At 50.3% G+C, this 12,295-nt stretch overlaps 1 protein-coding gene across 2 annotated transcripts in view; it reads right to left on the reverse strand.

Annotated features, from left to right (window-relative positions):
- The window catches only part of Hasp (Hig-anchoring scaffold protein), an 865,621-nt gene that overhangs the window by 185,564 nt on the left and 667,762 nt on the right, over positions 1-12,295 (reverse strand). For both annotated transcript variants that reach the window (XM_050196742.2, XM_050196741.2), the window contains exon 11: positions 1,113-1,289. In XM_050196742.2, the coding sequence (XP_050052699.1) occupies positions 1,113-1,289 (177 nt within the window). The remainder of the gene's footprint in view (positions 1-1,112; positions 1,290-12,295) is intronic.

Below are 12,295 nucleotides of genomic sequence, written 5' to 3' on the forward strand. Positions count from 1 at the left end.
GCCATATGTATATACACCCGTTTACGTATAAGCGAAATGAGCAACAATCAACTGGATCATCGCTATATATGCAAATATGCATATGCATAGACTACATGTAGGCTATCCGGATCGGTCGGCGCCGGTTATGAACGAACTGCTCTAGCGTAAGAGCTGCTTTGCAAATAACACGGGTCGGTTCGCAAGAACATGCGCAGATCAACCTCGAAAGAGAACAAGCAATCTTACCAGCGAGCAGGCTATGCTTTGAGAAATCAGGAAATCTTGTTCCCTCAGGACCATAAAATTGAATTGAATATCATAAAAGGCGACCGGTCAGCAACAATCTGCTCGTACGAACGAAGGCATGCCTTTACAGAGCAGTTGTCACGCTAATATGGGGCTGGATTTGCAAAGCTCTACGTTCGTAAGTGCGGCTTGGCATTGGCCCTTTCACTAATTTGTCCAGCATCACGATTGACTGGCATCCGCTCTTATTAACAATTCTAGCGTAAGAACATTTTTCGAATACGCGTGCCGTAGCTTGATGGCGGTAAATTGTGGTAGCGAACATAATATTACTGTAGGCTGCCGATCAACGACAAACAGTTGTCACGAATGAAAATATCTGTAAATTCGACCCGAGGGCCCGTTTTCACAAGGCGCCTCGTGCGCTGAAGTGGTTTGCAGGTATCGGTCAATCGGGATAGCGAACATGTCATTAGCAATTCGGCTGGTCAATGAGAAAAATGCCCTGGAAAAGTAAATAAACCTTCATAAATTCAGCCTGTTTACATGCTTTCGTACGCAATCTCGACTCGTGATTGGAAAGACGGATATTTTGGCCTTTGATGCCATGACTGGAAAGTGGAAAGTGTGACGAGCACCAGCCAATGAAGCATATTCGCTTACGAACAGCCTTCTGAATCCACAGACCCGGTTTTAAGGAGACGTTCACATACTCATGACATGTTGGTTAGAACAGGCAGTACATTGTCCTGTTGATGGGGAAGTGATTTCTGCGCACACTTATTTTTCTATGATCTGCCATAAAGAAAAAATAAGCAAATGTAAATTGCAGTCGCCACTGCATACTACGAGTGCGATCGCTGGTCCACTGCCATACTACTCACTCTCTCGGCACAAGGGCACAGCTTCGTGTGTCCAATTCCCGAACTGGCAGACGGTGACGTTGGGCCCCACCAGCTGGTATCCGTCGGTACAGCGGAACAGTGCTCGCATGCCGTGGTCCGTCTTGGGCGCGATCACGAAGCCATGCGCAGGCCGCTCGGGAAGGCTCTTGCATCGGGCTGTCCGCGTAACAATGTAAAAACGCGACATAAATGTAATCGGAACGTTTTATCGGGCAGTTACTGCTCTACATTATGCCAAGCCACCAACACTAAAGCGCGGCAGAGTGAGATTCTCTCCCCAAGGCCTCTATTTTTTCCCTCTCATTTGTTCTTTTGATGTTTCCAAGGCGAAGCCTTCTTTGTGGAGCCGGGAGGGTTTTGTTACTGTAGTGGTTGGTTGGAGTATGATGAGGAGGAATGGGGAGGAGGGGCCATTACATCTTCACTGGGCAGGCGATGACAAGTGACGAATTGTGTCGCTGGGCAGCACGCTCTTCGCAGTGCATCGCGCAGGCTTCGCGCACACAGATAAACTGGTAAATTTTCACGGTGCTGCGTTACTACGGGCCCTAGAATACCGTACCGCCATTTGCAGCGACAGCCGCTGCTCCCGTCTCTATGGCTAGAGTGCCGTTTTCAGTCGGTAAAGCAGCGGCCTTAAAGGCCACAGTGAGGCTTCTGCGGTGAACAGCTATGCCGCTGCGTTGCCATACCGCTAATGGACAGGGAATGGCCAGGTCATTGTCATGACTGAAGTTATTGGGAATAGCACTGCAGCGCCCCTGGCCACTGCTCCCCGTATGAAGTCCCTCGTGCGTGAGACCCACTATAAAGTTGTCCGCGTGTAAGTTTTCGCCTCACTGTCGCCACACCCGGCAAAAAATGCAAAATTTAATAATTCGCTCAATATTCGTTCATCATAAGAAATTTATTCCATTAAAAACGAAAAAACAGACACATTAAGAAAGAAAATGTTTGCTATTTTATTTGTTGTATTTAACGTATTCGACTGAGGGAATGTGTAGGTGCAAGAATGCACCGCATGCGCCCTGTTCGCATTCGACGAAGGATAAGAAGATAATACCCGAAAAAGGAGGCACGCCCTTGAGGCGCCCGAGAAAGGCGTGGCAAGCGGCTCACAGCAAGTGTGCAGATAGACAGCCGGTCAGTCACGGTATTGCTAAATTGCAATAATACGTCGATTGCAATACACGGCGCTGGCGCGTTTCGTTGCGCAGCCTTCTGCGCTTGAAACGCGGAAGCAGTCTGCCGCGCAGGAGGCGCTCATGTTGTCATACGCGGCATTTTCTCGACAATATTTTTTTGCCTGCTGTTTTTGCATGTTACATGTTATCTGGGATAACTGACTGCCATCGAGCAAACTGTGGTAAATCTCGTGAGAACGACAAACTCGGCGCATCCTGCATAGCACCCTTGGCCTTAGTGGTTTTGTTTGATTTGCCAGTGTGCAGCCAACAGTGTCCGCTTTCAAAAGTGTGTGTATGTGGGGTGGGGGGTGGGGGGGTGGAGGGCAAGTACCCTGCCCCCGATAGATACGCCTATGCTTAATTATCACTTTGTCGACAGCGTCGTCCCTCTTTGGCTCTGACAAGTCTCTGCTACGCTAACCTCGCGATACAGGAAGCTTGTAGCTAGGAATTGAGAACGAAAGAGAAATATTTCTGAATACGACCCGAACAGTTACGTGCTTTCGGCTACAAGCATATATATGTGACTTATATTGACTTCTATAGAAGTGTGACCGCTTATGCGCCAGTTTAAAATTATTGAACGAATCACTAGGGTTACAAAACGCTTAAATACGGAAAATTTCTGTCACATCGGCGCCGCGCACACTGGTATCGAACGTTTGAGTCTACTTTGCACTCGCGTCGATAAAGTATATGTGAGTGGCGGAGCCCTTATTTCAATCAACAAACTGCTGCAACGTTGGGCCAACAATATTGTTTAGTTATACGCTTCTTACAGTTGTGAAATATATATTGGTTAAGACGGGTACTGTTAGAATGAAGCCGCCTCGTGATAGATAGAATAAACTTTCTTGTCCAACAGATAAGGTGATCTACCCACCCCCCGACACGCAGGTCAGGGGGTGGGTGCCGCCGCCTCAGATGCAGGCTGGGAAGTCTTGGGTCCCAGCAGCCTCTTCAGCCAGTTGGAAGAGCCGGAGCTGGAGCTCAGAGTCCGATCTGCGCATCAGGGTCTCCCAGGTGTCTCTACTACCTATATTGTGCGTCCCCCAGGCAGAGTACGGGCATTCCCATATTATATGGTCGAAGGTCCCTCTCATTCCACAAAGATTACACCTATCGCTCCGGGCCTCGGGGAACATGTGGTTCGCTATAAGCTTGCAGTCGTCTCCACGCGACTGCTTGTCTGCTGTTTAATTTCAGGTCTGGCGGGGATACCAGTCTACGATCCAATCTATAATGCTGCATGATCTCCCCATACTTTAGCATGCGCTATCCGCTCCCTCAGTCATCGAGGGGCCCCGTAGCGGCTCGGCGGTAGAGATCTCGAGCCAGCTCGTGGGCCGCCTCGTTGCCGGGGACGGCTTCGTGCGCCGGAGTCCAAATTATTTGAACTTTTCTATCTAAATTTCTCTGGCCTAGGATTCTGGCCGCTAAGGGCGAGATGCTTCCCTTGCTAAAATTTTGTATGGCAGTTTTGCTGTCACTGATCACAAATTTCACGTCCGTTCCAGCGCAAGCTAACGGGATCGCAATTTTTTCGGCAACTTCTACGCTCCGCCCTCGCAGAGTGGCAGTTGTGACGGGATCGCCCCGGCCGCTGACGGCCGTTGCCGCCGTAAAACCGCCGCCACCGTAAAACCGCCGCCACCTCCCGCCGCGTCTACATAAGCCACCTCATGTTCCAAAATTTGCCCGAATCTAATTTGTAATGCTTCGGCTCGTTTTTGTCTCCTGTCTTTGTTATGTTCTGGGTGCATGTTTTTTGGCAAGGGGAGGGGGGGGGTTAATAAATTTTTTTTTTTTTACATCCGTATCTACCTCCACCTTTTGGGTGGGGCCTCTATCTGGATTTATTCCAACTTTGGTAAATATGGCTCTTCCTGTCCTCGTGGTGCTAAGTCTCTCAATTAGAGAGTTTCGCACCGCTTCCACCAGTTCTGCCCGTGTGTTGTGCGCCCCTAGAGCCATCGTCTCTCTGTGGATGGGCACATGGACAGTCCCAGCGCTATTATTACGCATTTTCTCATTAGAGAATCTATCTTTTCTCTTTCCACCGCTTTCAAATCGAGATATGGCGTTGCGTAGCTCACCCGGCTGAAAATGTACGCCTGTATTACTTTTATCAAAATTTGCTCATTTAACCCTCGGCCTTTGCTGGCCACCCGCGTAATTAGGCTCAGGGTCTGCATCGCGTAATTCTGCAGCCTCTTGACGGTCTCGCCATTATGGCCGTGCGAATGGAGAATCAGGCCCAAGATTCTGATTTGCTCGACTATTGGTACCTCCTTACCCGCCGCTTTAATTTTGATCGCCGACGGTGCCTTGCACCTTAAGTGCTCCGGATTGTATATAAACAATTCTGGTTTATGCGGTGAGCACGCTACGCCTCTCTCGGCCGCGTAATTGACTATGATGTCGGTGGCGGCCTGCAGCTGCCTCGTGAAAGAAAAGGGGTGAAACCAGCAGGTAGGGACATATGTCAGTGCAGCAATGCGCTACGTGTAGGCTATACTCTCGCCTGCGATATTCGAGCCCCTGCTTTGGCGATGTAACACATAATAAAAGCGACTGACCACACGTCATGTTTTACAGTCCCTTAGAGAGGTAGGGGGAGGTGCGTGCAAGGAAAGACAGGAAGTTAGAGTAATGGCGAAAGCAAGGAACAAGATTCAGCTGCTGCGGCTGCATATGTGCACCTGGGTGACACATATGCAGTGCGCACTGGACCAGCGTTGGCAGCGTTGTGCTTGATCGGCACGTTTTTGCGATACAGGCGGTATTATCGCTAGCCCTTGCTTGGCTCTCGTCAGCTCCCGAATTCCGGACCAGTCTTGCCTCACCGTTGCCGAGCTTCGACTACAACCACGGCTTCTACCCCGATGCTCCATTCCTGTATTCAACTTCCGTCGCACAGCTGCCGCCATTCTACCCAGCGCCATCGTCAACGCCATCACTTCTGGCTGCGAATTTAAACAGCTGGCACTCTGGCACGCTCTTCAGTGAGCACGGGACCAGCGTTGGCAGCTTTGTGCTCGATCGGCACGTTTTTGCGATGCAGGTGTGTACACGATTCTTGGTATACACTAAAAAAAACTGATGAACACTGCCTGATTGTCTTCCCGTGCCCACGGGTGTTGTGCGAGTCGTTGCGCCAGTGCTACGCAATGGCGATTTTATTGTTATGCGCTGGTGACATTGAATCTAACCCTGGACCTAACACACGTACTGTCGCCTTATACGAACTGGATTATTTACCTGATGATCCCACAGACCAAATGAAGATAATGTTTAAACTGCTTAAGGACGTACACTCTCGTTCACTACAGTCTTTGAAGTGTCAAACCGAACTTGTATCGAATGTCAAAGCCATTAAAAAGGGACAGAAAAATATACAAACTGAGCTAGCAGGTATTAGGAAAAGGCTTGACGATTTAGAAGAAAGATTAAAATCCCTTGACCGTTTCGACACTAACCTAACACGCATGCAAGACAACGTAGATAGCCTCGCTGCTCAGAACAGCTCCTTATTATCGCGTCTGGATGATCTGGAAGACAGGTCTCGTGGCGATAATTTAATATATCATGGCCTACCTGACTCGAAAGAAACCTGGCAACAGACAGAAGAAAAACTAACCTCAGTACTTAACGCCGCTCTTGGCTCTTTTCCCAGCAATTCAATTAAGCGAGCCCATCGGCTGGGCACTTACCAAGCTAACCAATGTCGCCCGATAATTGCTAAATTTACTAACTACAAAGCGAAAGAATCAGTACTTTCATCGCGCGCGCAGTTAAGACCTAGCAACATCGCAGTTAATGAGGACTTTTCACCCGTAACTTGACTTGCCCGTAAAAAACTAATTGAGTTTGCTAAATCACAACCAGACTCGCCACAGTTTAAACTCAGCCACAAGAAACTGCTACTAAACAACAAATGCCACATGTACCATTCTAACTCGAATGGTATTCAGGAGATGCCAAGACGCAACGTCGGCCTAAAGCATGTTTCGGCTGCCTCGTAACACGTTCCTACTTAGGGACACGTGAGGGGCAGTGGGCATGTGCAAAATAATGAAGTCAGCATCCATTATACTAACATCAGAAGTGTTCTGAAAAACCGTTACTCATTATCATCCGCAATTGGCACGTGTTCAGCCAATATAATAGCTTTACCTGAAACGTGGCTCTCGAATGACATTCAAGACTAAGAACTGTTTGATGATAGCAAACGATTCACGATATACCGCTGTGACCGAACAGAGCGCCGTGGTGGCGGTGTACTTCTTGCCCTTTCGAAACGCATCCCATCGTCACCCATTCACATCAGCACCAATCTAGAATCAGTGTGGACTACAGCAACTCTGAACCATCAAAAGGTAATTTTAGGCATTTGCTATCGTCCACCTTCCTCGTCACCCGCATTTACCAATGAATTGCACGATGTAATTAGTACCATTACGACAAAGTTTCCTTCTACCCCTCTTTTCTTATTCGGTGACTAATTTTCCTAATATAGTTTGGAACAGCGATATACCTAACTTATTATCTTCTCCTGATTCAAAAGATTTCTTGGTATTTGTACTACATTTTCATTTACTCAATTGGTCACACAAGCCACGACATTAACATCCACTTCCGCAAACATTCTCGATTTGATCCTAACCAATCGTCTCGATTATGCCTCTGCCATCCATTACTTACCGGGTATCAGTGACGACTTATTGCTAAATATTCACTTTAATACTGCGTTTCTGAAACTTCCGAAGAGTAAAAAAAATAATTGGAGACTATAAGAGAGCTAACCTTGAAGAAGAAGAAGAAGAAGAAGAAGAAGAAGAAGAAGAAGAAGAAACTTTAGTAAAGAATAGTCCGGCAGTTCTTGATGTGGTGGCCTCAGGTGGCGGCTCGAAGTCCTTGGACTCGAGCGGCATCTTCGGCTTGCCGGACGGCCCAGAGCTGGTCTGCCAGCTCTGAACTTCTGATAGCCGCCTCCCAGCGGCGGCGACGCCTACGGAGAAGGTCCTCGGCGGCTCCCGCATCCGGGGCGGCGTCGGGAAGAAGCGAGCTCGAGCCTTCTCCTACTCTGGCAACGGCCGCGATTATCGACGCGTCGCCAACGGAGCTGGTTTCATTACCGTTGTTGCCGGCACACTTCCAGAGCATGTGTCGCAGCGTTGCTCTCTGTCCGCATGTTTTACACGCGTCTGTTGGATATAAACGCGGATAGCAGTGGCGTAAGATAGCGGGGCTAGGTTAGGTCTGTGTCTGGAGCAAGCGTAAAGTTACGGCCTCGTTCCTGTTCAATTTATCGTGCGGTGGCGGGAATGTGCGTCTTTCGAGTCTGTAGTGTTGGGTGAGGTCTCTAAACGTGGTTAGGCGATAGCCCCACGCCAAGTGTGTTTCTTGTCGCTGTGTTTCTGTTGTAGTGTCCCGATCCGGCAGATGCGATGCCCCGCTCTCGGGGGCGGAGGCGGCCACATAATCAACGGCGGCTCGGCGTGTGAGACCTCGAGCCGTGGCGTGGGCCGCCTCGTTGCCCGGGAGCGGAACAACGGTGTGTGCCGCGGTCCAGAGGAGGAAGACCGTAGAATTTTGGGGTTGCGATGGCGATGACGAGTCGCCGTCGTCAGAAATTCGGAGTATGCGGGCCGCTTCCCGCGAGACACGACCGCGCGCGAAGCCGCGGATTGCCGCCTGCGAGTCGCTGATCACGATCGCAGCGTTCGGCACCGCGACGAGTGCTAGGGCTATCGCGGCTTCTTCGGCCGCCTCCGTGTGTCCCGTGGTCACCGTGGCGCTTGCGAGGCACGTACCCGAGCGGTCTACAACCGCTATCGCGTGTGCGCTTCTCCCTCCTCCATATCGCGCCGCGTCTACGTACACCGCCTCGTTGCTGTTACCAAACTTCTTCTGAAGGTCGCTTGCTCGTTTGTTGCGTCTCCCGGCGTGGTGCGTCGGGTGCATGTTCTTGGGAAGCGGCGGGATGATCAGGCGGTCGCGAACAGAGGCGGGAACCGCCGTCTTTTCTCCATGCTGAGTGTGGTACGCGATGCTGAGCGACTCGAGGATGCATCGACCTGCCTTTGACCTCGATAATCGTTCGTAATGCGCAATGTCGTGCGCCTTGATTAACTCGTCAAGTGAGTTGTGAACTCCGAGCTCTAGAAACTTGTCGGTGCTCGTGTTGAGTGGAACGCCGACCGCCCTCTTGAAAGCCTTTCGGATCATGCATTCGACTTTGTTTTTTTTCGGACCCGGTCCACCTCAGGTAAGGGGCAACATACGTTATGCGGCTTATCGCGTACGCCTGCACGAGACGGATCGCGCACTCTTCACGCATACCATTGCGTCTATTCGTGATGTGACGCAAGAATCGGATAGTGTCATCTACCGAACGGCGAAGTATTCGCACCGTCTCTCCGTTATGGCCGTTTGCCTGCAGGTGTAACCCTAGGATTCTAATTTTCTCTACGTGCGGTACGGGAGTACCATCTGCCAATGTAATGCGTCTTTTGGAATATTCCCGTTCCTCTTCGCGCAGGGTTTTACGACGTCTCCTTGTGGGTTTGTAGAGTAAGAGTTCGGACTTGGTAGCCGAGCACTCGAGGCCCGTTCCACGGAAGTAATTCTGAACCGCATCTACTCCTGCCTGTAGCGTTCGCTAGACGTGACCGTCACATCCTCCCCCGGGAACCCAGAGGGTGATGTCATCCGCGTAGAGACTGTGATGTAATCCTTCTATTTCTGTTAATTTCTCGGGTAGACCGAGTAGAACTAAATTAAAGAGTAATTGTGACATGACGGATCCTTGCGGCGTGCCGCACGGGCCCGTCTCAAATTCCGGTGATTCCTCGTCGCCTTGAAGCAATACATAATGAACTCAGTCTATTTCTTAACATATTCTTGAGTGATTTTGAAAATCGTAGTGCGCACTCAAACTGGAATATGTTTTCGGCAGAGGTAAATCGCTTAATCAATAAACACATCCCAACCCATACTATAACATGCAACCCGCGGGCGCCTTGGTACAATAATTATTTAAAGCGACTATCCAAAAAAAAAAAAAGACGACTGTATCGTTCCGCGAAGCAATCACCCACTGACTCACGTTGGAAAGCCTACACATTAGCAGCTAACACCTATGTAGCCGCACTCAAATGCGCTAAAGAAACATTCGTATTGTCACAGACAAAGCCACAAGAGACTTCGGTCGACGCTATAGATCTTTCTATATATCGCTGTCCTGGCACCTTCGTCGTTCTCTTCTTCTGGGAGCCACCCAACATGCCTAGCATGTGGCACCGAATCGCACCGAGTGGCTGTCAGCTGTGTCGAGGCCGTGGCATTACCCCCCTCCCTAGAAGCATCGTCTCGATGCGGAACATTGATGCACTGGAGATTGCCACGGGGATGCTGTTAAGAGAGACGTAGATGGTGAGAGAGGTGTGGGACTTTGCGTTCAGCGGGAGTGGTATAACTTCAATCTAGAGACGTGAACGACATCGGACAGGCTTGGGCGTCGGGGACGGTGAGCGGTGCCTTCTCCTTCAGGAATCACTTCGTATGTGACGTCGCCGAGTCGTTGAACGATCCGATAAGGTCCAAAGTAGCGGCGCAAAAGTTTCTCCGACCGACCACGCTGGCGGATCGGTGTCCACACCCATACTTTGTCACCGGGTCGATAAGTGACGTCACGGTGACGAAGATTGTATCGGTCGGCGTCATTGTGTTGTTGGTAGCGGATACGCATTCGTGCGAGCTGGCGTGCCTCTTCGGCGCATCGAGCGAATTCGGCAGCATCATTGACAACATTAGAACAGTAGGTGGGTAAGAGCATTGCGTCCAACGTTGTGACAGCTTCCCGGCCGTGCACCAAGCGAAAAGGGGTGAAGCCGGTAGTTTCTTGAACGGCAGTATTATATGCAAACGTAACATATGGGAGAACGTCGTCCCAGTTTTTGTGGTCGACGTCAACATACATGGAAATCATATCAGCGATCGTTTTGTTTAGTCTTTCTGTGAGCCCATTCGTCTGGGGATGGTAAGCAGTGGCTTTGCGGTGAACGGTACCACTGAGAAGCATGATATCTTCTGTGAGCTGCGCTGTAAATGCTGTGCCCCGGTCGGTTATAACCACTCTTGGAGCACCGTGGTGGAGTACGATACCATGTACAAAGAAGGTCGCAATATCATTTGCAGTGCCTCGTGGGAGAGCTCGGGTTTCAATGTAACGTGTAAGGTAGTCTGTGGCAACAGCAATCCAACGGTTACCAGCCCTCGACGTGGGGAATGGTCCAAGCAAATCTATGCCAACCTGCTGAAAAGGGATCCGTGGAGGATCCACGGGATGGAGAAGACCAGCGGGACGCACGGGTGGTGTCTTGCGTCTCTGGCAGTCGCGGCATGTCTTCACGTATTGCTTTACGTCACGGCGAAGGTTAGGCCAGAAGTACTTTTGGCGTATGCGTGAAAACGTCCGTGCGAATCCCAAGTGGCCCGAAGATGGATCGTCGTGAGAGGCCCGCAGGATGTCGTCACGTAGTGAAGAAGGCACTACAAGGAGGCAGGCGGTTGCGGTCGAGTGAAAACCCAATTTGTAGAGAACGCCATCGCGGAGAAAAAACGAGGATAACTTGCGGATGAACATACGAGGCGGCTCTGGTAGACGGTTCTCAAGGTAGTCGATGAGAGGCCGGAGTTCTGAATCATCGCGCTGTTGCTTGCTGATGTCTGATACTGAGATAATGGACAGAAATGCGTCCTCTTCATCAAACTCGCATGGCGACGGTTGAAGTGGAGCACGTGACAGGCAGTCGGCGTCGGTGTGTTTACGCCCGGACTTGAACACTATCGTCATATGGTATTCTTGCAAGCGAAGACTCCAGCGTGCAAGACGGCCAGATGGATCCTTCAGATTGGCGAGCCAGCACAATGAATGGTGATCTGTCACAACTCGAAACGATCGGCCGTACAAATATGGTCGGAACTTAGCAATTGCCCACACAACGGCCTAGCATTCCTTCTCCGTAGTGGAATAGTTACTTTCAGCTGGAGACAAAGTGCGGCTTGCGTAAGCAATGACGCGTTCGGCTCTATCTTGCCACTGTACGAGGACGGCACCAAGGCCAACGTTGCTGGCATCCGTGTGCAACTCGGTGTCACTGTCTTCGTCAAAGTGTCCTAGAACAGGAGGTGTGCGCAGACGATTCTGGAGTTCACAGAAGGCCTCTTGTTGGTCCTGCTCCCAGACAAACGGAACATTATCCTTAGTCAGCCGCTGCAAGGGTTCGGCTATCCATGAAAAGTTTGCCACGAAGCGTCGATAATATGTGCAAAGCCCTAGAAAACGGCGGAGTTCGTGTTTGTTCGAAGGTGTTGGAAACGAAGCAACAGCAATGGTTTTGTCGGGGTCTGGTCGAATGCCCTCGTAGCTGACGACATGGCCTAAAAATTTGAGTTCATCATACCCGAAATGGCATTTTTCAGGCTTTAAAGACAGGCCAGCAGTACGAATTGCGTCAAGAACTGCTTGTAAGCGCTGGAGGTGCTGCTCAAATGTTCCTGAAAACACAACGATATCATCTAAATAGACAAGGCATGACTGCCACTTGAGACCTGATAGAACCGTGTCCATCATGCGCTGAAAAGTAGCAGGCGCAGAGCACAATCCGAAAGGAAGGACCTTGAATTCGTAAAGTCCGTCAGGCGTAATAATTGCGGTTTTCTCACGGTCACGCTCATCAACCTCTATTTGCCAGTAGCCGCTGCGAAGGTCCATCGACGAGAAGTATCGAGCATGTCGAAGGCGGTCCAAAGAGTCGTCGATGCGGGGAAGGGGATAAACGTCCTTCTTCGTAACGTTGTTAAGCTTGCGATAGTCAACGCAAAAACGCAGTGTGCCGTCTTTCTTTTTCACCAGAACCACAGGCGACGCCCATGGACTGGTGGAGGGCTGTATGATATCGTCGGTAA

The sequence above is a fragment of the Dermacentor andersoni genome, chromosome 1 (genome assembly GCF_023375885.2).
Source record: "Dermacentor andersoni chromosome 1, qqDerAnde1_hic_scaffold, whole genome shotgun sequence".
Lineage (NCBI taxonomy): Eukaryota > Metazoa > Arthropoda > Arachnida > Ixodida > Ixodidae > Dermacentor > Dermacentor andersoni.